The following is a 26,956-nucleotide window of genomic DNA, read 5'->3' on the forward strand; positions in this document are numbered from 1 at the left end:
TTCACTGGTCAACCATGTAATTAATTTTCAGAAAATGTTTAATCGATTGACAGCACTAAAAATAGATATCTTATATATTTATGTTCGTCTTGCGCTAAACAATCTGTCGCCCTCACTTTTGAAATGATTGCTACGCCCCTGCCCCAAGGCAAAAATTTACATTTGTTCTTGGATAAATATGGTCTTTTTATTTTATTGTTTTTCTTCAGTGTGTTTTAATTTGCACGCTTATGTACAAGTTGTTACATTGCGATCTCAGTCTGTAATGACAAATGTTTTCTTAGAAAGCTGCCTTTTTGTTGTATGATGACATAATTTGATTAAATGATAAAAAATGAAAATATAATATACTATAATATAATGCATAATAATATGTTGTTGCAATATTTTAATTTAAAAAATTGCTTTACATTTTTGCATTGCTTTACATATAGATTTATTCATTTAGCAGATAATTTTAACACAAAGCAAATTATAAGGGATCAGATAAACCTAAATTAACTTCAAGGTAAACTAAACAATGCAAAGTTTGTGTTACAACTAATTAATTGCAACAGTAATAATGTGTTCTTGCCAAAATAACCAAACATGTGGATAAATGTTTTTTATTATTATTATTATTGATGTAATGTTTATACATGAGCAATATATCTGGCTCAAGATATGTAACACATTTACACTCATAAAATCCGAACTCATCCGTTCTGTACAGGGTATTTACATAAAGATTGCTGGTGATTCACATCCTCAGTACACTTCAACACTTCATAAAAGTCATTAGATATGTACCATAATAGAGGAAAATTAACAAGAAGATATGGATTGGTCCTCAATGTGCAATCAAGTTGATTTTTGCAGGCGTTAAAAAATGCATACCTTTATCATAATATACTGTACATACTATACTATACTGTTAGACAGTGAATGCTAGATGACAAACTAACACTGTTTTAATAAAGTTTCAATAGGACAATAAAAAATACAGAATCATGGAATACAGAAATGTATGATTTATATCAGCTGACATCCCAGAAAATTCTCAAATGCATACGAATTATTGAGTATTAATCTGTGTAACACTGTAAATTGTTTTATATCACCACAAAACATACCATTTAAACTGATTTCTGTTCATTGCCTTCCTTTAATACTATCTGATGTGTTGAAGTTCTAACATTCATAGGCTATTTAAACTAAAGAAAGTTGATATGAGTATAAAACCCTACGGATTCTACTGTATTTATGAAGCATATCCATGTAGATTCTAAAAACACTAGTTTGCTTCCTCAGAAAGCAGATGCATTGATTGTTTGAACCGAAACAAGCTTCCATTTCTACAACCCCTGGCAAAAATGGAGTCACCACACTTAGAGGATGTTCACCCAGCTTTTTTACTTCGTAGCAAATAAACAAATCACAGATATGTCACAAAACAATCTTTGTTTAATAGCTGAACATTCTGGCTTTGTGAAACATCCCTCAAACAAATGTAATTACGTGATTTTAATTAATGGCATATTTTTTTCCAGATCAAGTAGAAGAAAAAATGATGGAATCACCTTGTAATTTGCATTTCTAAAACAAATACCAGCACAAGTCTAAAAATGCTAATTAGTCTGCAGTTAAAAGTGCTTACAGACCTTAATGAGCTGTTGGACTTGGCTAATTGAAAGGAAACATGGCCCCAACAACAGAGTTGTCAATTGAAACAATTGAAAGGATTATAAAACTCCTTCAAGAAGGAAATCCAACACAGAGTGTGGCAAAAGAAGTTGGTTGTTCCCAGTCAGCTGTGTCTAAAATTTGGTGCAAGTATAAACAAAATGGGAAGTATATTATAGGAAAACATACGGGTAGACCAAGGAAGACATCAAAGCGTCAGGATAGAAAACTCAAAGCAATATGCCTTGAAAATAGAAAATGTGGGGGTAGCTCAGCGAGTACTGACGCTGACTACCACACCTGGAGTCACGAGTTCGAATCCAGGGTGTGCTGAGTGACTCCAGCCAGGTCTCCTAAGCAACCAAATTGGCCCGGTTGCTAGGGAGGGTAGAGTCACACGGGGTAACCTCCTCGTGGTCACGATTAGTGGTTCTCGCTCTCAATGGGGCGCGTGGTGAGTTGTGCGTGGATCGTGGAGAGTAGCATGAGCCTCCACATGCTGTGAGTCTCCGCGGTGTCATACAAAACGAGTCACGTGATAAGATGCGCGGATTGATGGTCTCAGAAGCGGAGGCAACTGAGACTTGTCCTCCACCACCCGGATTGAGGTGAGTAACCGCACCACCACGAGGACCTACTAAGTAGTGGGAATTGGGCATTCCAAAATTGGGAGAAAAGGGGATAAAATAAAAAAATTAAAAAATAGAAAATGCACAACAAAAGAAATGGGAGGCAACAGGAGTCAATGTTTGTGACAAAGCTGTAAGAAATCGGCTGAATGAAATGGGATTAACATATAGAAGAGCCAAATGAAAACCAGCACTAGAAGAAAACAAGGCTACAGTGGGCTAAAGAGAAGCAATCACGGAGTGTAGATGATTGGATGAAAGAGATATTCGGTGATGAATCACGAATCTACATTGGCCAAGGCGAAGATGCTGGAACTTTTGTCTGGTGCCGTTCTAATGAAACATATAAAGATGACTGCCTGAAGAAAACAATCAAATTTCCCCAGTCATTTATGATATGGGGTTGCATGTCAGGTAAAGGACCAGGGGAGATGGCAATCATTACCTCAACAGTCAATGCACAGGTGTACATTGAAATTTTGGACACTTTTCTCATTCCATCGATAGAAAATAGGTTTGGTGATGATGAAGTTATTTTTCAGGATGATAATGCATCTTGCCACAGAGCAAAGAGTGTTAAAGTTTTTATCTACTCAATGGCATGACCAGCAAACAGTCCGGATCTCAATCCAATTGAAAATTTATGGTGGAAATTGAAAAAATTGGTCCACGACAAGGCTTCATCCTGCAAAGCTGATCTGTCAACTGCTATTCGAGAAAGTTCGAACCAGCTTAATGGAGAATATAGTTTTTTTATTAGTGAAGTCCATGCCTCAAAGAATTCAGGCCATCATAAAAGCCAGATGAGAAGCAACAATGTACTAATTGTGAATTTCTTTTTTTTTTTTTGATGATTCCATACATTTTTTCCTCTACTTGATCTGGAAAATAAATATGCCATTCATTAAAATAATGTAATTTAATTTGTTTGAGGGATGTTTCACGAAGCCAGAATGTTCAGCTAATAAACAAAAATTGTTTTGTGTCATATATGTGATTTGTTTATTTGCTACGAAGTAAAAAGCTGGGTGAACATCCTCTAAGTGTGGTGACTCCATCATTTTTGCCAGGGGTTGTAACATCCAGCTACTGTTTAGATTCTGTTCCACTCTGCCAATTGTTGGGCAAAGGGTCTATTGAGAAGTTAACCGCTACACAATATGGCAAAAAGTATGTGAATAACCCCTTCTAATTAACAAGATTACTCTTCTAGTAATTTCTGTGAGGAGATACCTTAATGCTACGCCGTACAATGACATTCTTGACAATTTTGTGCTTTCAATTTTGTGGCAATACCTTTGTGGATTTCTGTTTCTAGCCAGAAATGACGGAAGTCCGATTCACTCAAAAGAACCTACTCATACGAGTCATTCATTCGGGAACGGCACTTACACTATATTGCCAAAAGTATTCGCTCACCTGCCTTTAGACGCATATGAACTTAAGTGACATCCCATTCTTAATCCATAGGGTTTAATATGACGTCGGCCCACCCTTTGCAGCTATAACAGCTTCAACTATTCTGGGAAGGCTTTCCACAAGGTTTAGGAGTGTGTTTATGGGAATTTTTGACCATTCTTCCAGAAGTGCATTTGTGAGGTCAGACACTGATGTTGGATGAGAAGGCCTGGCTCGCAGTCTTCACTCTAATTCATCCCAAAGGTGCTCTATCGGGTTGAGGTCAGGACTCTGTGCAGGCCAGTCAAGTTCTTCCACACCAAACTCGCTCACCCATGTCTTTATGGACCTTGCTTTGTGCACTGGTGTGCAGTCATGTTGGAACAGGAAGGGGCCATCCCCAAACTGTTCCCACAAAGTTGGGAGCATGGAATTGTCCAAAATCTCTTGGTATGCTGAAGCATTCAGAGTTCCTTTCACTGGAACTAAGGGGCCAAACCCAGCTCCTGAAAAACAACCCCACACCATAATCCCTCCTCCACCAAACTTCACAGTTGGCACAATGCAGTCAGACAAGTACCGTTCTCCTGGCAACCGCCAAACCCAGACTCGTCCATCAGATTGCCAGATGGAGAAGCGTGATTCGTCACTCCAGAGAATGCGTCTCCACTGCTCTAGAGTCCAGTGGCGACGTGCTTTACACCACTGCATCTGACGCTTTGCATTGCACTTGGTGATGTATGGCTTGGATGCAGCTGCTCGGCCATGGAAACCCATTCCATGAAGCTCTCTACGCACTGTTCTTGAGCTAATCTGAAGGCCACATGAACTTTGGAGGTCTGTAGCGATTGACTCTGCAGAAAGTTGGCGACCTCTGCGCACTATGCACCTCAGCATCCGCTGACCCCGCTCTGTCATTTTACGTGGCCTACCACTTCGTGGCTGAGTTGCTGTCATTCCCAATCACTTCCACTTTGTTATAATACCACTGACAGTTGACTGTGGAATATTTAGTAGCGAGGAAATTTCACGACTGGACTTGTTGCACAGGTGGCATCCTATCACAGTACCACGCTGGAATTCACTGAGCTCCTGAGAGCGGCCCATTCTTTCACAAATGTTTGTAGAAGCAGTCTGCATGCCTAGGTGCTTCATTTTATACACCTGTGGCCATGGAAGTGATTGGAACACCTGAATTCATTTATTTGGATGGGTGAGCGAATACTTTTGGCAATATAGTGTAGATTCAAGATAGATTCAAAAGAACCGGCTCGTCAGATTCATTCGTTGGGGAATCGTTCTACACTGGTCGCGCTGTTTGTTTCGCGCTGATGATTTTAAAGAACCGGCTTTAATGAGTCATTCGAGACCAATGAGTCATTCAGGAATCATTCTACACTGGTGGTCACGCTGTATGTTTCGCGCTGAAGAATCTAAAGAACCGACTTTAATGAGTCATTCGAGACCAATGAGTCATTCAGGAATCGTTCTACACTGGTGGTCACGCTGTTTGTTTCGCGCTGAAGAATCTAAAGAACCGACTTTAATGAGTCATTCATACGTGAACCTCAATACACAGTTCGCGCTCTTGTGTTTCGCGCTTAACAGTAGCGCCATCTTTAATTTTTTTGGCGGGAATTATAATGAGACTGTGAGGGGCAGACTTACCGTGTTTTAAATGGGTTGCACAGTTTTTTTAAAGGGGTTTCGTTCTTTCTATTTTCTATTTCTAAAAATATAGCTATCGTACAAACATCTACAACATAATATGCATTTTGTTTTCTGTCCATTTGCAGTATTTCACGTATTGGCTCTCATGTAAAGTGACCTTGGGTTCAACAAAGGCGCTGTATAAAATAAACGTATTATTATTACAACATGATTCCTGGTGGAAAACCCATCTCAAGCTGGTAGCTGTGTTTTGGAACATGGTAGCTGGTTTAAGCTGGTCATAAACTGGTCCAAGCTGGACATTTGCTGGTCGACCAGCTACCATTTTACGATCAGCTGGTCATACCAGCTCTAGCGGGTCAAGCTGGTTTTTGGAAGATGGTAGCTGGTCAACCAGCTGATGACCAGCTTATGACCACCCTAAACCACCATGTTCTAAAACACAGCTACCAGCTTAAGCTGGTTTTTCCACTAGGGAGCACATTGAATATATCTTTCCAAAACGTTTCAGTAGACAAAACAACTCCAGAAAAAATTAGTTGTGGAAAATAAGATTTGATCTGGGATTCTATCCCTCTCATCCTTGTTATCATTCCCGTCTAAAATCAAAAGTAACTGTGAATAAGATTCAGTATAGAGAAAACACTTTGAGAGTATTTTAGTATGGCTTCCCTCCACATCGGCAGGAAAATGAACATTCAAGAGCCGTTAGCGGAACTGAATGTTTTTAAAAACAGTATCCGAATAAGCACTGGTTCTCAGTTCCCAATCCTGCCTTAGGGATGAATAGGAATGCCAACACCATATCATTTCTTATTCCTTTCTTTTGATTTAGGGGTGAACTATATGACCTGGAGATGTTCATAACATGCTTTGCTCGACATTTTTTCTTGAATATCCTGTGCCACTTGAAAATATGTGACATTACGGAAGTAATAGTAAATAGGTTTTAATGTTGACATTTTCTTTCTATTATCTATAATATTGACACTAACCAACACTTCATGCACTCTTGTCCTACAAGAGCAAATATGAAATCAAAAGAAGCTCTTAAAATCCTCTCATTAACCTATGGAGGTCAAACATCACCCTGGCATCTCTGTATAGTTTATTTGGCTGCCAGTATTGTGAGGTATCATGGGAAGTTTAGAAGGACCACCATCTGGGAAACACACTGGTCCATCACAGTTCCATGGCTTTCGGGGTGGGGCTAACAGTGCGACTCCTTCTCACTGACAGGGAAATACCCGTCTTTGGTCGGGGCACTTCGCTGGCGAAGACTGTCACCATCAGCCACAAAAATGGCCTGAAGTTTCTCCTGCTCACGTTTGGTCTTGGCCAGGTCAGGAGAGGGCATGGTGAGCTCATGAAAACGCTGAAGACAAAATAAAGAACAGAGAAAGAGAAATAGGTATTTCTGGAATAAGATACCAGCATACTACCCATATTATTTTTGCAGAATGTATACTGTGCACAGTGTGGCAATTTTTTTGATTGCATGGAATACCCTGATTCCATACTACATTTTTTAAAATGTGCAAAACACAACCAAAGCAAATTGTGTAGAATACTGTATCCCACAATGCAATGCGCTCGATTTGACCTCCCATCAACCATGATTTCTAACATTTCCCTCACAACTCATTATTTGAATGGGCATGTTTATACAAAATTGGATTTGAAATGTAAAATAATGGTTTCTGACATAAATAAATAAAATAAAATGAAAATTATTTCAATAAATAATAATAATAATAACAGTAATTATATTAATTTGTATTATTGTTATTATTATTATTATTATTATTATTACTATTAATAAGATTTGGAAAAATTGACTCGCATGGTTTCTGGCATAATGTCATAAATGCATAATAATAATAATAATAATAATAATATAACATTAATAATATTTATGATTATTGTTTATTAAAATAATTACTATTATTACTTTTTAGTAAGATATTTTTACACAAAATTGGATTATAAATGCAAAATAATGGTATTTGGCATAAATAAATAATTAATACTAATTTTAATAAATGATAATAATAACAGTAATGATATTAATAAGGTATTATTGGTATTATTATTACTATTAAAAATAAATTTTTCACAAAATTGGATTAATTTGCAAAATAATTGTTTTTGGCATAATTGCATAAATAAATAAATAAATAATAATAATAATAATAATAATAATAATAATAATAAATAAACTAATAATATTTATTATTATTATTTATTAAAATAATAATAATTACTATTATTATTTAGTACACAAAATTTGATTAAAAAATGCAAAATAAATGTTTCTGGCATAAATAACAATAGCCTATTTATTTATTTACTTTCATTAATATTAATATATTCCTAATGCATATTATGTTTTTTTTTTTTTTTTTTTTTTTTTTTTGTAGTCTAATGCTGATTAAGACAATAATTAAAATCGGTTCAGTTTATTAGTTCTTGTAAATACTAAGTGATTTTTATCAGTATTGGTAATAAAAACATTATCAGGTGGTCTTTAGCAGTAAGCATTATGGTAGAATTCCAGTTTGAACGCCTGAAACAACACTGTTCCACAAAAGTGCCAGAAAGCATTAAAACTTTTCTCTGTTACGTCCAGGTTACCAGATTGAGACACCATTACTTACCTCTCTGAGTGAACCTTTGGCCGTGCTCAGTTTAGAAATTACCCACAGCGGGATACAGACCATCGAGGAGAGAGCGAGCAGCCAGCCGAGAGCGTAACCCCACCACGGGTATACATACACATTATTATACTTCAGAGGAGTGTATTTGATCAGAGAGAACGCAAATGTACCCTGCCAAGAAAGAAACATTGGTGAAAATCAGATCAGAAAGGTTTATTATAGAACTAAAAATTGAATAGTATTGATCTGTCTTTAAAATGAAATGAACACTTAAAAGTGCACTACAGCACAGTTGCATTATATACGACAAGCCCTTGTGTTGTTACAGGAGCTACTTATATAATACAAGCACAAATATCTTTTAAACTAGACACAATAATGTTCTGCAGACTTTTTTGTCTTGTTTCCAGTTAAGAACCACTGACTTAGTTTAAAAAGCTCTGAAGGTAATAAAAGACTTACAAAACATGTGGCCGGGGTGAAGAACATCCAGCAGTATTTAATATACGGCCCTGGACGATAACCGATCATATCCTCAATATTATCATAGAATCGATTAGCACCTGAAAAATCACAAAACATGCAAAGAAATGACCTAAAGCCTGAATCACATAAACAATAACAGATAAACTCTGTTCCAAAACCTAGTGAGTTGCCTTGCTGTCTTCTAAGGCAGCATCTTAATCTTAAAACTCATAAGAAAATGATTTCAAACAAAGACAGCCAATCTGTGTCGTACAAATAGTGCTCCACACGCAAAGTGCACAGGGACTCGACTCACAATAGAGTTTGATTTTTATGCAGTTGCTAAGGTGTTCTGAGTGGTTTCTAGCATGTTAGCACATCGCTATGCAGTTGCGAAGGTGTTCTGAGTGGCTTTTAGTGTGTTAGCATGTTGCTAAGGTGTTCTGAGTGGTTTTTAGTATGTTAGCATGTTGTTATTCAGTTGTTAATGTGTTCTGAGTGGCTTTTAGCATGTTAGCATGTGGCTATGCAGTTGCTAAGGTGTTCTGAGTGGTTTTTAGTATGTTAGCGTGTTGTTATTCAGTTTTTAATGTGTTCTGAGTGGCTTTTAGCATGTTAGCATGTGGCTATGCAGTTGCTAAGGTGTTTAAGATGGTTTTCAGCATTTTAGCATGTTGCTATGCAGTTGCTAAGGTGTTATGAGTGGTTTTAGCATGTTGGCATGTTGCTATGCAGTTACTAAGGTGTAATGACTGGTTTTAGCATGTTGCTATGCAGTTGCTAAGGTGTTCTGTGTGGGTTTTAGCACGTTAGCATGTTGCTTTGCAGTTACTAAGGCGTTATGAGTGGTTTTAGCATGTTGGCATGTTTCTATGCAGTTACTAAGGTGTAATGACTGATTTTAGCATGTTAGCGTGTTGCTATGCAGTTGATAAGGTGTTCTGAGTGGGTTTTAGCACGTTAGCATGTTGCTTTGCAGTTACTAAGGCGTTATGAGTGGTTTTAGCATGTTGGCATGTTGCTATGTAGTTGCTGATATGTTCTGAATGGTTTTTAACATGTTGTTATGCAGTTACTAAGGCGTTATGAGTGGTTTAGCATGTGGATATGCAGTTATTATGTGTTCTGGATGGCTTTTAACATGTTGTTATGCAGTTACTAAGACGTTATGAGTGGTTTTAGCAGGTTGGCATGTTGCTATAGTGTTAAGATTATTTTTCTAGCATGTTAGCATGTTGCTAAGCAGTTGCTAAGGTGTTCTGAGTGGTTTTTTAGCATGTTAGCATATAGCTATGAAGTTTAAGGAGGTATGAATGGTTTTAACATGTTGGCATTTTGCCATGTAGTTGCTGAGGCGTTAAGACTGTTTTTCTAGTATGTTAACATGCTCCTAAGGAGCTGCTAAGGTGTTCCGAATGGTTTTTAGCATGTTAGCATGTTGCTATGCAGTTGCTAATTGGCATGTTGCTATGTAGTTGCTGAAGTGTTGTTATGCAGTTACTAAGGCGTTATGAGTGGTTTTAGCATGTTGGCATGTTGCTATAGTGTTAAGATTGTTTTCCTAGCATGTTAGTATGTTGCTAAGCAGTTGCTAAGGTGTTGTGAGTGTTTTATTTTAGCATGTTAGCATATAGCTATGAATTTTAAGGAGGCATGAATGGTTTTAACATGTTGGCATTTTGCCATGTAGTTGCTGAGGTGTTAAGACTGTTTTTGTAGTATGTTAACATGTTCCTAAGGAGCTGCTAAGGTGTTCTGAATGGTTTTTAGCATGTTAGCATGTTGCTATGCAGTTGCTAATTGGCATGTTGCTATGTAGTTGCTGAAGTGTTGTTATGCAGTTACTAAGGTGTTATGAGTGGTTTTAGCATGTTGGCATGTTGCTATAGTTGTTAAGGGGTTACGGCTATTTTTCTAGCATGTTAGCATGTTGCTAAGCAGTTGCTAAGGTGTTCTGTGTGATTTTTAGCATGTTAGCATATATCTATGAAGTTTAAGGCGTTATGAGTGGTTTTAGTATGTTGGCATGTTGCTATGTAGTTACTAAGGTGTAATGACTGGTTTTAACATGTTAGCGTGTTGCTATGCAGTTGATAAGGTGTTCTGAGTGGGTTTTAGCACGTTAGCATGTTGCTTTGCAGTTACTAAGACGTTATGAGTGGTTTTAGCATGTTGGCATGTTGCTATGTAGTTGCTGATGTGTTCTGAATGGTTTTTAACATGTTGTTATGCAGTTACTAAGGCGTTATGGGTGGTTTTAGCATGTGGCTATGCAGTTACTAATGTGTTCTGAATGGCTTTTAACACGTTGTTATGCAGTTACTAAGGCGTTATGAGTGGTTTTAGCATGTTGGCATGTTGCTATAGTGTTAAGATTGTTTTCCTAGCATGTTAGTATGTTGCTAAGCAGTTGCTAAGGTGTTGTGAGTGTTTTATTTTAGCATGTTAGCATATAGCTATGGATTTTAAGGAGGTATGAATGGTTTTAACATGTTGGCATTTTGCCATGTAGTTGCTGAGGTGTTAAGACTGTTTTTCTAGTATGTTAACATGTTCCTAAAGAGCTGCTAAGGTGTTCCGAATGGTTTTTAGCATGTTAGCATGTTGCTATGCAGTTGCTAATTGGCATGTTGCTATATAGTTGCTGAAGTGTTCTGAATGGTTTTGAGCATGTTGTTATGCAGTTACTAAGGTGTTATGAGTGGTTTTAGCATGTTGGCATGTTGCTATAGTTTTTATTGGGTTACGACTGTTTTTCTAGCATGTTAGCATGTTGCTAAGCAGTTGCTAAGGTGTTCTGTGTGATTTTTAGCATGTTAGCATATAGCTATGAAGTTTAAGGCGTTATGAGTGGTTTTAGTATGTTGGCATGTTGCTATGTAGTTACTAAGGTGTAATGACTGGTTTTAGCATGTTAGCGTGTTGCTATGCAGTTGATAAGGTGTTCTGAGCGGGTTTTAGCACGTTAGCATGTTGCTTTGCAGTTACTAAGGCGTTATGAGTTGTTTTAGCAAGTTGGCATGTTGCTATGTAGTTGCTGATAAGTTCTGAGTGGTTTTTAACATGTCGTTATGCAGTTACTAAGGCGTTATGGGTGGTTTTAGCATGTGGCTATGCAGCCTTTCATCCCAGGACTCAGTTTAGTTGCTTCGGAAGGGTAATGACTTTGAATGTGTGTGAATAAATTCGTTTTGTTCCCTCCTATGGGGCAATATGCAAGAAAAATGTTCACGATATTTTTATTTTATATATCACAATATCTAATTACATCGTCAACCCGTCTGAGGTCATTTGAAGCATTCTTATAGACGATACTATTCTTGTAATTTTTTTTCAGAAGACTGAAACAAAGAAAGAGTGAGAACCCTTTACATACTGCACGCATCAAACAAACAGCGCATCAGACATGCGCATAGACAGCTTTTCTGTCATCTGTTCTTACAAATATAATAAAGTGTGTTTCTTCAAGCACGTGTCTGTGTGTCTAACGCGTTTCTTGTGTCATTCCAAATGTGAGACGTCTTACAGTTACCCACCATGCACATTATATTTGCTACCTGCAATTAAACATCTTCTGTCAGTGCGTGTACTTTGCTGCTTGTGTAATTTGATACATTGGTAAATATCAGGTTTGCATGTTGCTATCTAGTTGCTAAGGTGTTCTGAGTTGTTACCCTGTTGCTGTGCAGCTGCTGGTGTTTTCTGGGTGGTTACTAGTTTGTTGTAATAGCACACCTCTACACAACAAGCTGCATGATTTGAGGCATTCGTGTATGTAGCATAAACGGTGCAGGATCAGTTTAATACCTTAGTGTTAGGAGTTTGTTCAAATCAACTAATCACTAAATTACTAGCATGTTACGAATATACAGTATGACAATAAGCATACTCTAATAACCATAAAAATACATATACAAATATTAGGTACATATAGTATTTTTTAAATTATACTGAACTATTTTTTATAGATACAGAGGTATAACAGCAGTCTTACCGTATATCCAGGCAATGCAGACTGTCTCAAAAACAGCAACAAAGAGCAAACACATTCCACTCGCTGCATAGTAATCAAACAGCTGGAAGACATACATTCCACCCTGAGAGAGACACAGATATGGTTAGAATGGTTATAAATCTGTCCAAAACATGTGAATTAGCGAATGATGGTTAGCAAGATTTGAAACTAGATAAGAAATTAATTAATCCACACACACACACACACACACACACACACACACACACACACACACACACACACACACACACACACAAACCTTCAAAAGATGTTTACTTGAGATTAAACAGACATTATAAAATGTATATAATAATTAAAATCATAATTTCTCATTGTTTGGTGCTACAGGTTCCGTTTTTGCCACTTATATTATCATTGTATTCTGGGTTATTGTGCATTAGTTTAGTATATAGTATTCTAAAACATCCAAATAGAATGTACTGTACCTCTGTGAGCATAATCAGACCCACGAGGAAGGACACGACAGCCACGGCAAGGATGAGCAGTTCTCTGCGGTTCTTTCGGCGGAACACAGACGGGTACATGTCCACCATAGCCGTGACCAGACTCTCCACACACACAAACTGGATAGGGACAGAAAGAGGTTCAGAACTGTTTGTTTTTAACTGATACTGTACAGTAACAACTGTTGAAATATCACACTGTCAAAGGTCAAAATATTATGTGATATTTATACTGGTTCTTGCCTGGCTGTCTAATCCCAACAGAACAATCATTATGAAGAAGAAACAGGCCCACAGCGGTGAGATGGGCATCATGGACACAGCCCGCGGATACGCGATGAACGCCAAACCAGGACCTGAGAGAGACCACACAAGACACAAGCCCATATGGCAAACTATATACAATACAGTATATCTGGCCAGAATATATTCGAAAACATTTAGTAAATACAGTATATGTTGTAAACAACGTTTTAAATCACAGTAAATTTAAAACAGAAAGTTTCAAGAGCCAAGGCTTTTTGACATACAATTTGTCGTCAATCAAAACATACAATGTCTTATCACCTACCCTTATAATTTGATTGCCAAACAATGTTTTAGACCAAGTGCTCGCCATGTTCGCAATCTGTCACACTGCTGGCGTGCACTAATACTAAGGTTACCTTTGGTTTGGCACTACATTTATGGGCAGATTTATTTCTGCCCCAATGGATCTCAATGAGGGCTCGTTGCAGTATCATATTTGACCACAGATTTCCATTGGGAAAACTAAGGGGCGCTGTGGAGTTCGGGAGGGCAGCAGACTCTCTGCCCCACATGCTTGTATATCTATATGAAACGCTGTGTTACGGAGCTTTCAACTACATTACGACTTAAAAATAGGATCAAAACGTATACTAGGCCTGCTTTTAAATACATATGGCAGCAATTTGAGCATATATACGGGCAAACAAATTGCATTATTGGCAGTTTATAGTATGGATCTATGTTTTCAAGTAGATGAATAGTTAGGTGGGGCTCTGCCCTACCTGCCCATATAGACGAGCCGCACATAGAAATTATCTTGAATTAGCTAGCTAGAAAATGCTGCCAATATAAACAGCATTGCCGACATTGTGCATCCAGTACAAATACATCTGTGCTATTTAGTTTTTGATGTGGTACCTTTACTGGAAATGTGGTTTGATGTATGAAAGTGTCTGTGGCAATGGTTATACTGATTTTCCAAACACATGGGAACAATGATACCACCTACCGGATTCTGCCACTTCTGAAATCGGAACGTTCTGCTCGTAAGACATGAAGCCGAGAATCGAGAAGATGGCAAAACCAGCGACAAAACTGGTTCCGCTGTTGAGAAAACACAAGGCCAAAGAATCCCTATATACAAAAAATAGAGAGAAAGCAACTGTGTTAAGAAAAAGCGGACATCACTACTGTATTCTCTATAGAGCGTTCAAATGGTCAAATATGCATATACAAATAGTGAGTACAAACATTATGATGACCCAAAACTGAGATCCTAGATGTCCTAATCCGTAATCAATATACTGCAAAATCTTCTGTACCTGTAGCAATTGTTGTTGTATTTGTTGTAGCTGCCGAGTGCAGTAAGACAGCCCAGACAGATGGCGTAAGAGAAAAAGATCTGTGTGCCCGCATCCATCCATACCTGAAACACCAAGAGGAGCCAAGTCCTTTAGCTGTATATTTCATCATTTGTTTTACTTTGCCCTTATACTGTGTAAATTGTAAATTGTTTGGCATACTGTAGTGTCTGTCATATATTACTTATTGTGTACTCTGTTGATCTAGATAAACCCTGAGAGAGACAACTAATTGACTTTAACAGCTTGTGGTTTTTCAAATTGGAGCCTGTAAGTGGAACCAACAATGGATGAAATATCTACAGCATTCATCATCATGTTTTTTCTCAGCCAAGCAATTCAACATGTGCTATGAGGACATACTGAATAACTAAATCAAATCCTCACGGCATATTAAAAAACAACGACACAATATATGCTGCAGCAGAACCATCTCAAATGTTCGGTGAAATTATCTGTGATGTCTTTAGCTGCATTAACCCACAATTTGGCTTCAAGGCAAATGCTTGAATGAACAAGATGACAGATGAGATGCTTTTGTAGGATTCCTAGAGCTTTTGTAATTGCTATTTTATTAGCCTTAAAATGACTGAAACAGGTTTTAACATGCTCTGGGAAAAACATGCTAGTTTCCTTTTAACATGTCAATCTCAGACTGACATGAAACAAAGCCGTCTGTGTTTTCGTAACGCAGGTAGCTTGTGTGTTGCCACGGGTGATGCAGATCTGTCGAAGTTCTTATGATGCAAAACATTATGTTAGTCCAACATTATGGAGGCATGAAGCAACACATGTCACACCCACATTAGTGATATAACTTTTGCACTATAAAGAAGTTAATCGAAGAAAATAGCGACCTTATGGAAATGAACATCATAAAAAGACACTAGAGCAGGGGTCTTCAACCATTTTCGGGCCAAGGACCCCTTGGTGGGTAGAGAGACGGAGCCAGAACCCCCATTATATATTGTATAAAATTGAGTGTTGCATTTTAGTCTATTGTAAGTACATACTTTATGATGTTTAAATTGCAAAGCCATTGAAATAATAATTAAACGAAGAACAGCAAGGGTCTGCAACATGTTTGACTTAAAGTGACATTTTTAATTTTCCTTGTTAACCATTGTGCCATACCCCACACCTAAAGAAAGAAAAAGACAGACAGATGTTTTCACAGACACACAAACAGACATACCCTGTCCAAGCAGAATAATACAACTTTTATTAGGTTACTAATATGGAGTCTTTATCTCATGTGAGTGGTCGATTTTAAAGTACTGTTCATTTCATTAGGAGTAAAACTTTTGGGGGCCTGGGTAGCTCAGCGAGTATTGACGCTGACTACCACCCCTACTGAGTGACTCCAGCAAGGTCTCCTAAGCAATCAAATTGGCCCGGTTAATAGGGAGGGTAGAGTCACATGGGGTAACCTCCTCGTGGTTGCGATGAGGGGTCCTTGCTCTAAATGGGGCATGTGGTAAGTTGTGCGTGGATCGTGGAGAGTAGCATGAGCCTCCACATGCTGTGAGTCTCCGCGGTGTCATGCACAATGAGCCACGTGATAAGATGTGCGGATTGACGGTCTCAGAAGCGGAGGCAACTGAGACTTGTCCTCCACCACCCGGATTGAGGTGAGTAACCGCACCACCACGAGGACCTACTAAGTAGTGGGAATTGGGCACTCCAAATTGGGAGAAAAAGGGGATAAGAAAAAAAAATGAGTAAAACTTTTAAAACTAGGAAAAAATTACTGAATGCATCTTTAACTATGTTGATTTGAGAATCACTGTCTTGTGTGTGTAATAAAGGACTGTGTATGCCATTTTGATAATCTCAGCAGAGACTATTTATTAACTCCAGGCAAGTAGGTTTTGTTCTGAACCCAAAAAGCTACTAATATACAAGAAACTGTAGGCTGTCATCTGCTCAGCCACACAGTGCGACCAACGCAAAGCAGACGCGTTTACTTTAGCAACCCTCCACTGCAGCGCCGCTCAATCTGATGTGTGTCGCGTTTTGCACTTCTGCTGACTAGTGCAGTTCGTCACACTTTAATAATGTTAAGCGTTCCAATCAGTTCTTAACTAAATACAACAGGATGCGTGAATATAAGCAAGGATAACTGCAAGAAAGAAGATTTGGTATGCAGGTGTGAGGGACTTTAATGTCGATGGAATAAAATACTTAGACTTCTCTCACAGGAGTGCTAATGGTGGATCAAACAATAACACCACGGATCCCTTACAAAAAATCAAGTGTTCATGGCAAATTTGCCGCAAAATGGCCACAAATTCGCCATTGATAATTTTCACATGCAAATGAGCTTTGCGACAAACTTGCGGCAAATTGTTAATTGATGCCAAAGGTTTGCCAGAGATTCACCACTACCGGTGAAGACCTGCAAACTTCTGGCCAACATTTGCAGCGAATCAAAAGCTCACTTGCATGTGAAAATAACGAGCAGAAAGTTTGTAGCTAGTTTCGATTTTTTAGTAAGGGACCCCTGGGGGTCACGGACCCCCTGTTGAAAACCCTTGCACTAGAGTGTTGTGGGTGGTTTCCAGGAATTTGCTAAGGTGTTCTGAGTGGTTTAGCATGTTAGCATGTTGCTTTGCTTTGGCTAAGGTGTTCAGAGTGTTTTTTTAGCATGCTAGCACGTTGCTAAGCAGTTGCTAATGTGTTCTGAGTAGTTTTTAGCATGTTGCTATGCATTTGCTAAGGTGTTCTGAGTTGTTACCATGTTGCTGTGCAGTTGCCAGGCGTTGTGAATGTTTTTAACATGTTAGCATGTTGCTGTGCAGTTGGTAAGGTGTTCTGGGTTATTACCATGTTGCTGTGCTGTTGCTAGGGTATTCTGCGTGGTTTAGCAAGTTAGCATGTTGTTATGCATGTTGCTCGAGTGTTCTGAGTGTTTTTTTTAAATGCTAGCATGATGCTATGTAATTGCTATAGTGGTCTGAATGGATTAGCATGCTAGCATGTTGCTATGCAGTTGCTAAGGAGTTCCGAGTGGTTTTTAAGCATGCTAGCATGTTGCTGTGCAGTTGCTAAGGTGTTCTGTGTATTTTTTTAAGCATGTTTGCATGTTGCTATGCAGTTGCTAAGGAGTTCCGAGTGGTTTTTAAGCATGCTAGCATGTTGCTGTGCAGTTGCTAAGGTGTTCTGTGTATTTTTTAAGCATGTTTGCATGTTGCTATGCAGTTGCTAAGGTGTTCTGTGTATTTTTTTTAAGCATGTTTGCATGTTGCTATGCAGTTGCTAAGGTGTTCTGTGTATTTTTTTAAGCATGTTTGCATGTTGCTATGCAGTTGCTAAAGAATTCCGAGTGGTTTTTAGCATGCTAGCATGTTGCTATGGGGAGTGTATCTATGTCCCCATGGTCCTATGTTCCCCATTTCAATATTCTGTTAACACTCATTAACCCTCCTATTGTGTTCGATTCAAATTTGACCTGTTTCAAGTTAAAATATTTCATAAATATTATCCATATAATATTTATTTCATAAAATATTAACCCTAACCTTAACCCAAACCCTATAAATCTGGGGAACATAGGACCCTTTGTCATGTGTTCATTATGTGCCATATAAATCTGGGGAACATAGGACCATGGCAACATAGGACCATTTGTCATGTGTTCATTATCTGCCATATAAATATGGGGAACACAGGACCATGGGAACATTAGACCCTATAAATCTGGGGAACATAGGACCCTGGAAACATAGGAATGACCTCGTTGCGATGCATTTGCTAAGGTGTTCAAAGTTGTTACCATGTTGCTGTGCAGTTGCCAGGGTGTTGTGAATGGTTTTAAACATGTTAGTATGTTACTATGCAGTTGGTAAGGTGTTCTGAGTTGTTACCATGTTGCTGTGCAGTTGTTAGAGTGTTCTGAGTGTTTTTGTTAGCATGCTAGCATGCTGCTATGTAGTTGCTAGAGTGGCCTGAGTTGTTTAGCATGCTAGCATGTTGCTATACAGTTGATAAGGTGTACTGTGTGTTTTTTTAGCATGTTTGGATGTTGCTATACAGTTACTAAGGTGTTCTGAGTGGTTTTAGCATGCTAGCATGTTACTATGCAGTTGCTAAGGTGTTCTGATTTGTTAGCATGTTGCTATGCAGTTGCCAGGGTGTTCTGAATGGTTTTTAGCATGTTAGCATGTTGCTATGCAGTAGCTAAAGTGTTCTGAGTTGTTACCCTGCTTCTGTGCAGTTGCTAGGGTGTTTTGGGTGGTTACTAGGTTGTTGTAATAGCACACCTCTCCAAAACAAGCTGCATGATTTGAGGCATTCATGTATATAGCATGAACGGTGCAGGATGAGTTTAATACCTTAGTGTTAGGAGTTTGTTCAAATTGCTAACACTAAACACCACTAACAAGTATATGTGGAAATCCAACATAGGCCTACATACTGTACACATCATTGTAAAATGAGTTAAACATTCTGAATGCAGCATGTATTTAAAACAAATATGGCTCTTTGTTGACACCATGTTCTCATGGCTACACAACTGGTGTCTTTCCTTGAGAAAATTCCACACACTTTCATTAAAACCTCACATTTATCATCAGAGGTCCACAGCCACTGGACCTGGATCACGGATGTCTGAACAAGACGCAACACTTAGAAAATGTTACCCGTAATGCTAAAGTTTTAGGAGCATTGCATCACCGATTTTTTCAAACTTTGCCCAGTTGTTTACGGAAACCCAAAAGCTCTCGTTAAATTGGCCTCATTTTTAAACACCTAAGAACAAAAGACACAGTGAACCACAATGCTCTTATTAAACAGAAAGAGACTTACCAGAAGCATTAAGCTGTTTTATTTGAGGTTAAAGTCAACATGAAATCAAAATTGATCCTATTTACTTTCTTAATACTTGTTCCTGGGCTTACTGTTAACAATTCATCTGTGCACGTTTTTCTGAAGAAAAAGTTTTTCTTTGTAATCTTTTATCAAAATATAATAACTTGCTCCACCTCTGAAACAACTTTCCGATTTTGCTGGTGTCACCAAGCCCTCTTGTTTCTACCACCTGTCATATAGAGACCACTTTTAACCATCCCATCAAGTCACGATGCATAAAATAAAGTCCCACCCAACATTTTTTTCTCGTTTCACTTAAATTTGCATCACATGTCAAATGGGTTGCGAAAAATCAAAGACAACGATGTTTATCTCTCAAATCCAACCAAAAATGCTCTTGTTGACTAGAAAGAGATTTTCCTGAAGAAGTTTAAGCAGTTTTATCTGTAGTTGAAAATGCTGAGATATGTCTGGGTGGCCATGTCATATCATGTTCTCAGATATCACGTGGGGTGGAATGGGGGGTCATTTTTTGACACAGCTGTGAAAATGAGTTCAAAAGTTCAAATGAGGGCAGAAAACAGGACTTCCCTGCAGAGCATCCTGCACTGGGTCACGACTAAAGCACCTGGATAGACAAATTACGTGACCTTTCAACCTTTCAAACACCGTGTGTTTAAGAAAAACATTTGGGGTTTGTTCCAAAGGAATTATCAAACACACACTTTGAGAAAATAGTGTGTCCTTGCTGACTTTACTGGCCCTTCCTAGCCATGAAAACCGTGGAAACCAGCTTAGGCAGGGTTTTTTAAATGCTTTTTCAGCAGGGAACACCATGGTAATTTTATGCAAGGGTAGAAGGAAAGCTAGTTAGGAAAATAACTATTATCCTATTAGTTACCCTACTTTAGTGTAGTTAGAATACCTGTGGATCGGCTAACCTTCCCAGATCGGGATAAAGATAGAACTGGATCCCGCGGGACGCTCCGGGCAGCGTGACCCCTCTGATGAGTAAAACCAAAAGCATCACATACGGGAAGGTTGCAGTGAAGTACACCACCTGTTGAGTAACAGGAAAACAGCATGAAGCTAATTGCTAACTCTTGCGTCTTCAGAAACAGTCAGAATGATTCTACATTCTCATGGATAGATAGAAAGACAGACAGACAGACAGACAGACAGACAGACAGATAGATAGATAGAATAAATTTAAGTAATTATATGCACATCTTATTTGGAATCATTACACTGTATTGAATATATCTGTATTATGTCAGCCATCTTCCACACTGTTCTCTAAATATCAGCATTAGCCATTCAAAACAAAAATTGACTGACCACTCAAAGTGACTACATTAGGTGATATGGCCAAAACAAACATATTTTTGGGACATATCATGAATCCAGTTATTTATCTCAAACGGCATCTTAACATATACCTTGCCTGTGGACTTCACACCCTTCCAGATACAGAAGTAGCACAGAACCCAGGCCACCAGCAGACAGAGCACCAGATCCCAGTGTAATGTCCCAATCTCATCGATTCCAGAGGAGATCCGTAAAACTCTCCGTCTGCCATGAGCAGTACATATATAAGCAGGACATATCAGGCTCTAGAACATGACAAAGCAACCGAAAAAAAAAAAAAACGTTGTATATGTAACAAACAAAAAAACAAAACAAACAAAACTCAACAAAAATGGAGAGAACATGAGAGGTCACCACCATGCAAGAAAACAGAGATGAAGATACTTCTAAAACTTACTCCCAAAATTCAATCACAGGTGATGTTGCGTTTTCAAGGTGACTTTGGTCAACAGATTCATTTCTTCTTTGAAATTCTACGCAGGAATCTAAAAAAAAAAAAAGTAGCACAATTGGGATTCTGGAATCTGTTTGACTTGGAAGACTTCATGTTGCAAGAACCTCGCAAAACCCTCAAAATGACCATGTAGAGGAGAATTTATGAACCTAAATCTGAATGAAAAGTTAATCAAGACAAACTTTGATGTTGGCTTGTCAAAGCCTTGTTTAAAAATCTCAAAAGTTTGAAGGATTTATGTACTCTGAATACTTTAAATCAGTGTTAAGGGTTGGTTGGTTGGTTGGATGGATGTTTAGATGGATAAATGTTTGGGTGGATAGTAAATAAATGTTTGGATGGATAGATGGATGTTTAGATGTTTGGATGGATGGATGAATGTTTGGATGGATGGATCTTTAGATGTTTGGGTTGATAAATGTTTGGGTGGATAGATGGATGCATATTTAGATGGATCAATGTTTAGGTGTTTGGATAGATGGATGTTTGGGCGGATGGATGGATGTTTGGATGGATGAATGGATGGATGGATTTTGATATGTTTGGGTGGATTGAATGTTTGTGTGGATAGATGGAAGAATGTTTTGATGTATGGATGGATGTTTGAATGGATGGATGGATGGATTGATATTTAGGTGGGAGGACAGATGGATGGATGTCTGAATGGATGGATGTTTGGATGGATCAATGTTTACGTGTTTGGATGGATGGATGGATGTTTTGGTGGATGGATGGGTGTTTGAATGGAGGATGGATGGATGCTTTGATGGATGGATAGATGGACTGATGAATGTTTGAATGGATGAATGTTTGGATGGATGAATGGATGGAGGTTGAGGTTTTTGGATGAATGGGTATTTGGGTGGATTGGATGTTTGGGTGGATAGATGGATGAATGTTTTGATGGATGGATGGATTAATGTTTGAATGGATGGATGTTTGGGTGGATAGATGGATGAATGTTTGGATGGATGGAATGATGAATGGATGGAGGTTTGGTTGAATGGACGGATGGATGGCTGGATGGATGGATAGATGTTTGTGTGGATGGAAGGAAGGATGTTTGGATGGATGGATAGATGGATGTTTAGATGTTTGTATGGATGGATCTTTAGATGTTTGGGTTGATGAATGTTTGGGTGAATAGATGGATGCATGTTTAGATGGATGGATGTTTAGATGTTTGGATGGATTGAATGTATGTGTGGATAGACGGATGAATGTTTTGCTGGATGGATGGATGTTTGAATGGATGGATAGATGGATTGACTTCTAGGTGTGAGGACAGATGGATGGATGGATGTTTGGATGGATCAATGTTTAGTGTTAGGATGGATGGATGTTTGGGTGAATAGATGGATGAATGTTTGGGTGGATGGATGGATGTTTGGATGGAGGATGGATGAATGTTTGGATGGATGGAGATTTTGGTGGATGGATGAATGTTTTGATGGATGGATAGATGGATTGATGAATGTTTGAATGGATGGATGGGGTTTTGGGTTGATGGATGAATGTTTGGATGGATGAATGGATGGATGGATAGATTAATGTTTGTATGGATGGATGTTTTGGTGGATAGGTGGATGAATGTTTGGATGGATGAAATGATGGATAGATGGAGGTTTGGGTGAATGAATGGATGTTTGGGTGGGTAGATGGACTGATGAATGTTTAAATTGATGGATGGAGGTTTGGTCTGATTGATGGATGGATGTTTGGGTAGATTGGATGTTTGGGTGGATAGATAGATGAATGTTTGGATGGATGGATGGACTGATGGATGTTTTGATGGATGGATGTTTGGATGGATAAGGTACATCACCTGTATTCCAAGTGTTGTTGCAGGAAGACCACGGCAGGTTCCAGGAGAAAGAGTTGGACAGGTAAAATATTCCCCAGGCCAGAACTATTATATAATAGAAATTCAGCAGAGCCACAATGACCTGAGTTGCGTATCCAATACCTATAGAGAGACATCCCATAATCATCTTTATTGTGAAGTAGAGCAGAATATCAAAATACTCTGAACTCTTTAAATTGTTTTACAGCCTGATGTCAGAGGAGAACCTTTTCAAGTTCTACTTCTTATACTCTAGTCTAAATCTTTAGAAAAGCATCAACTAGTGCTTTAAAGAACCCAGAAACTAAAACGCTGATCTGAAGAACCTTTAATGAAACCTTAAGAACTTCAATAATCTCCAAAGTACTATTCAGCAGCTCAAGAGCCCTACAGTATACAGCAAAAAATGTTTCTTGATAAGAAAGAGTTGTTTGATGTGAAGGTTCTGTAAATCATTAAAGAAATGTTTCGTTTAAGTTTGTTTATAAGATGAGAAACAATGTTTCACCTTCAAACAGTGGACTGATCTTTCTCCAACAGGTGACTCCTCCTTCACTTGTGTACTGACCCAGAGCGATCTCCAGGAAGAACACGGGAATACCGCAAGTGAAGAGGAAGATCAGATATGGAATAAAAAACGCACCTGGAAGAGAGTTAAAAAATATACTGCAAATCAGTGGCCACTTTATCACTGGTAGACAAGATAAAGTATTGAAGAAATGAAAATGTATGGCACTGTGGTACAGTGATGGTATCAGATGGTAATATCATGCTACTGTGATATATACCATAGTATTACCGTCTGATACCATCAATGTAATGTTGAAATATACAATGATATATACTGTAGATATACACAATAATGACATATTGATATACCATGGTATTCACATGGTACCTAATTAAGAAATACCATGGTATAACCATTATGGCGGTGTCCATGCCATGGTACTTTTTTGTACGTTTTTTCTATTTTTTGTTTTTATGCATCTTTCAGCTCAGGATCGGCGCATGCAATGACAACAGTGATGCATTTTGAGTGAAATATGCACAAATATCTGCAGCAACTTTCAAAACGTTTCCAAAGGCCTTAAGATCTCGACTGTATATCTGTATGGACACATGCCACGGGCTGATCAAACAACAGCTGTGAACTATCACCTCATGAACTAGTAATGCTTTCATCACGCCGACTGTCGGATCAAAAGGTCAGATTCACAGACATTTGAACACGTGTTCAGACACACTGAACACATTTGGATCTGGTTAGAAATCGTTGTCAAACTTTTGCTGACTATCTGGTTAATTCTAAACTATTTTAGGTCATATAAACTCACAAAATATTATATTTTGATGTAGCCTCTTTGGAATAGCATACTAGTCTTACTATTTCTGCAGTATATAGTATGTACACTGTGCACAGTATATGAATTTTCCATATGCATAGAATACACGGGTGACTTACTAGATTTGCTGAAATGTGCAATATACAACTGTTTAAAAACATACATTGATGCTTATTGCACACAGTACTGTTACACATACTATTCTGATTAAAATCCATTCTCAATGAACCCAGAATTAAATTAACCAGAGTTTATCCCTCATAAAGTGTCCCGGCCTGACCAGACATGCCTCACATTCTTTCTTCACTCACGGCTGTCAGACAGGTAAATAAAAGCATTGTCTTTCCTTCTGGGGTTTCAAGCATTTGTACCAAATACAATGAGTCAGTTTGTGGTGGGATTCTAGTGTGAAATGCCTGAAGTTCTAAAGATCGGTCTGGAGTGTTTACCAGAGCAAGAGCTGGTCTGAAATCCCATAAATATCTGTTCCCACCCTTGTTCCACCTCTGGCACACGTGAATGCCATTTACCTGCAAAACCCCTTCAGCATGAGTCATAGCAGCTGACGGTGAGATGTTACACACATCAACTGTAATGGCAAATGTTTAATTGATGACATGTCCCAAACCGTATGTGCTACCGACATGATACCTCAAAACATGCAGCAGTTTTCTGTGTTTGTTTAAGAACAGGCACTTTTTCAAGACATGTACCTTGTTATTACCTGGTTTCTTTGGATATGGTACAGTTTATTGGATGTACCATGGTGAAAATGGTATTACCTTGGAATTTTGCACATGGTGCCAAAGTAATAGCAAATGATTTTGGATTTTTACTATGGTAATACCATGTTTTGTTGGAAATGCACCATGGTAATATCATGTTTTGTTTTTTGTTGGGAAATGTACCATGTTAATATCATGTGTGTTTTTTTTTAAGTGTACCATGGTAAAATCATGTTTTTAAACACGTACTATGATAATACCTTGATTATTCAGACAGTTACCATGGAAATACCATGTTTTTTATACCATGGAAATACCATGTTTTTTGGACATGCACTATAGTAATACCTTGTTTACTTATACAGTTACATGGTAATACCATGTTTTTTATGTACCGTGGTAATACCATGTTTTTGACATGTACTGTGGTAATACCTTGATTATTCAGACAGTTATTATAGCAATGTTTTTTATTTTTATTTTATGGAAATGTACTGTAACACCACATTTTTGGACATGTTCTATCTTAATACATTGTTTATTTGGACATGTAGCATGGTACTACTTTAGTTTATTGGATGTACCATGGAAATACCATGTTATTGAACATGTATCATGGTATTACCTTGGATATTTGGACATGGCGCTATAGTAATACCAAAATTATTTGGATATGTACTATGGTAATACATTGATTATTTAGACAGTAACAATGGTAATGCTATGTTTTCTTCCCCTGGAAATATACCATGGTAATACTATGTTTTTGGACATGGTGCCACAGTAATACCACATTTTTGGGGAATTTTTACCATGGTAATACCATGTTTTTTTTTTGTGGAAATGTACAATGGTAATACCATGTTTTTGAACACATATCATGGTATTACCATGGTATTACCTTTAGACATGGTGATATAGTAATACCATAATTATTTGGAAATGTACCATGGTAATACCATGTTTTGTTTTTTGTTTTTGTTTAGACATGTACTACAGTAATACCTTGATTATTTGGACCGTTACCATGGTAATACCATGTTTTTAATGTACTGTGTTAATACCATGTTTTTGACATGTACTATGGTAATACCTTGCTATTATATAAATACTCTGGTATATGAGAATGGTAATCATTCATTACCACAGAATATTTTATTAATGTACTATGGTACTGCCACAGTATGTTTCAGTGAGTACTCTACGCCATCTTACCTCCACCGTTCTTGTAGCAGAGATACGGGAAGCGCCACACATTTCCCAGTCCAATAATCTCTCCAGCGACTGACAGCACAAACTCCAGCTTATTACTCCACTGTCCTCGTTCCATCATCTTCTCCTCCGTGTTCGGGACAATCTCCAGCGGCCGGTTTAGACCGTTAGATGGGTCCATTTTGGTCGTAATCTCTTTCTCTCCTGTTGAAAAATTAAAGCGTGTTAAAGTATTTTTGTTTTCCCAGTAAAAATGTCTAAACATTCTTCGAGCCAATTCTGAGAAGCCAAATAAGACATGTTTTCAGTGAAGATATGAAACACTACACACCCATTTAGGGTTCACATTTCTATGAAAGAGGCTCGTAAACCCACCTGAATACAAGACAACAGATCACTTCAGTCTCCATAAGTCATACATGTTTGGAACAACATGAGGGTGAGTAAATGATTTTTGGGTGAACTACCCCTTTAATGGTCTTTTGAAAATAGAAGAGGAACTGTTCTTGCTGAATTCAAGACCTTCTAAACGCATGTTCTCACACATGTGAGACAGGACTTGATGCATCTGCGTGCTCTCAGGGCCTCATGCATGGCATGACAGCGACTGATCACATGAGCATTG

At 38.1% G+C, this 26,956-nt stretch overlaps 1 protein-coding gene across 1 annotated transcript in view; it reads right to left on the reverse strand.

Moving 5' to 3' along the window:
- Nucleotides 1-591: 591 nt before the first annotated feature.
- Nucleotides 592-26,956, reverse strand: part of LOC127436061 (sodium- and chloride-dependent GABA transporter 2-like) — a 34,175-nt gene continuing 7,810 nt past the window's right edge. Inside the window, exons 2-15 of the mRNA XM_051689984.1 lie at nucleotides 26,335-26,535; nucleotides 23,557-23,691; nucleotides 23,031-23,171; nucleotides 21,149-21,236; nucleotides 20,823-20,955; nucleotides 20,309-20,443; nucleotides 14,533-14,636; nucleotides 14,220-14,344; nucleotides 13,205-13,317; nucleotides 12,944-13,081; nucleotides 12,477-12,579; nucleotides 8,480-8,580; nucleotides 8,018-8,188; nucleotides 592-6,735 (exon numbers count right to left, since the gene is read on the reverse strand). Of these exons, the coding sequence (XP_051545944.1) occupies nucleotides 6,571-6,735; nucleotides 8,018-8,188; nucleotides 8,480-8,580; nucleotides 12,477-12,579; nucleotides 12,944-13,081; nucleotides 13,205-13,317; nucleotides 14,220-14,344; nucleotides 14,533-14,636; nucleotides 20,309-20,443; nucleotides 20,823-20,955; nucleotides 21,149-21,236; nucleotides 23,031-23,171; nucleotides 23,557-23,691; nucleotides 26,335-26,512 (1,830 nt within the window). The 5' untranslated portion in view covers nucleotides 26,513-26,535 and the 3' untranslated portion in view covers nucleotides 592-6,570. The remainder of the gene's footprint in view (nucleotides 6,736-8,017; nucleotides 8,189-8,479; nucleotides 8,581-12,476; nucleotides 12,580-12,943; nucleotides 13,082-13,204; nucleotides 13,318-14,219; nucleotides 14,345-14,532; nucleotides 14,637-20,308; nucleotides 20,444-20,822; nucleotides 20,956-21,148; nucleotides 21,237-23,030; nucleotides 23,172-23,556; nucleotides 23,692-26,334; nucleotides 26,536-26,956) is intronic.

Source organism: Myxocyprinus asiaticus, chromosome 46 (assembly GCF_019703515.2).
Source record: "Myxocyprinus asiaticus isolate MX2 ecotype Aquarium Trade chromosome 46, UBuf_Myxa_2, whole genome shotgun sequence".
NCBI classification, from domain to species: domain Eukaryota; kingdom Metazoa; phylum Chordata; class Actinopteri; order Cypriniformes; family Catostomidae; genus Myxocyprinus; species Myxocyprinus asiaticus.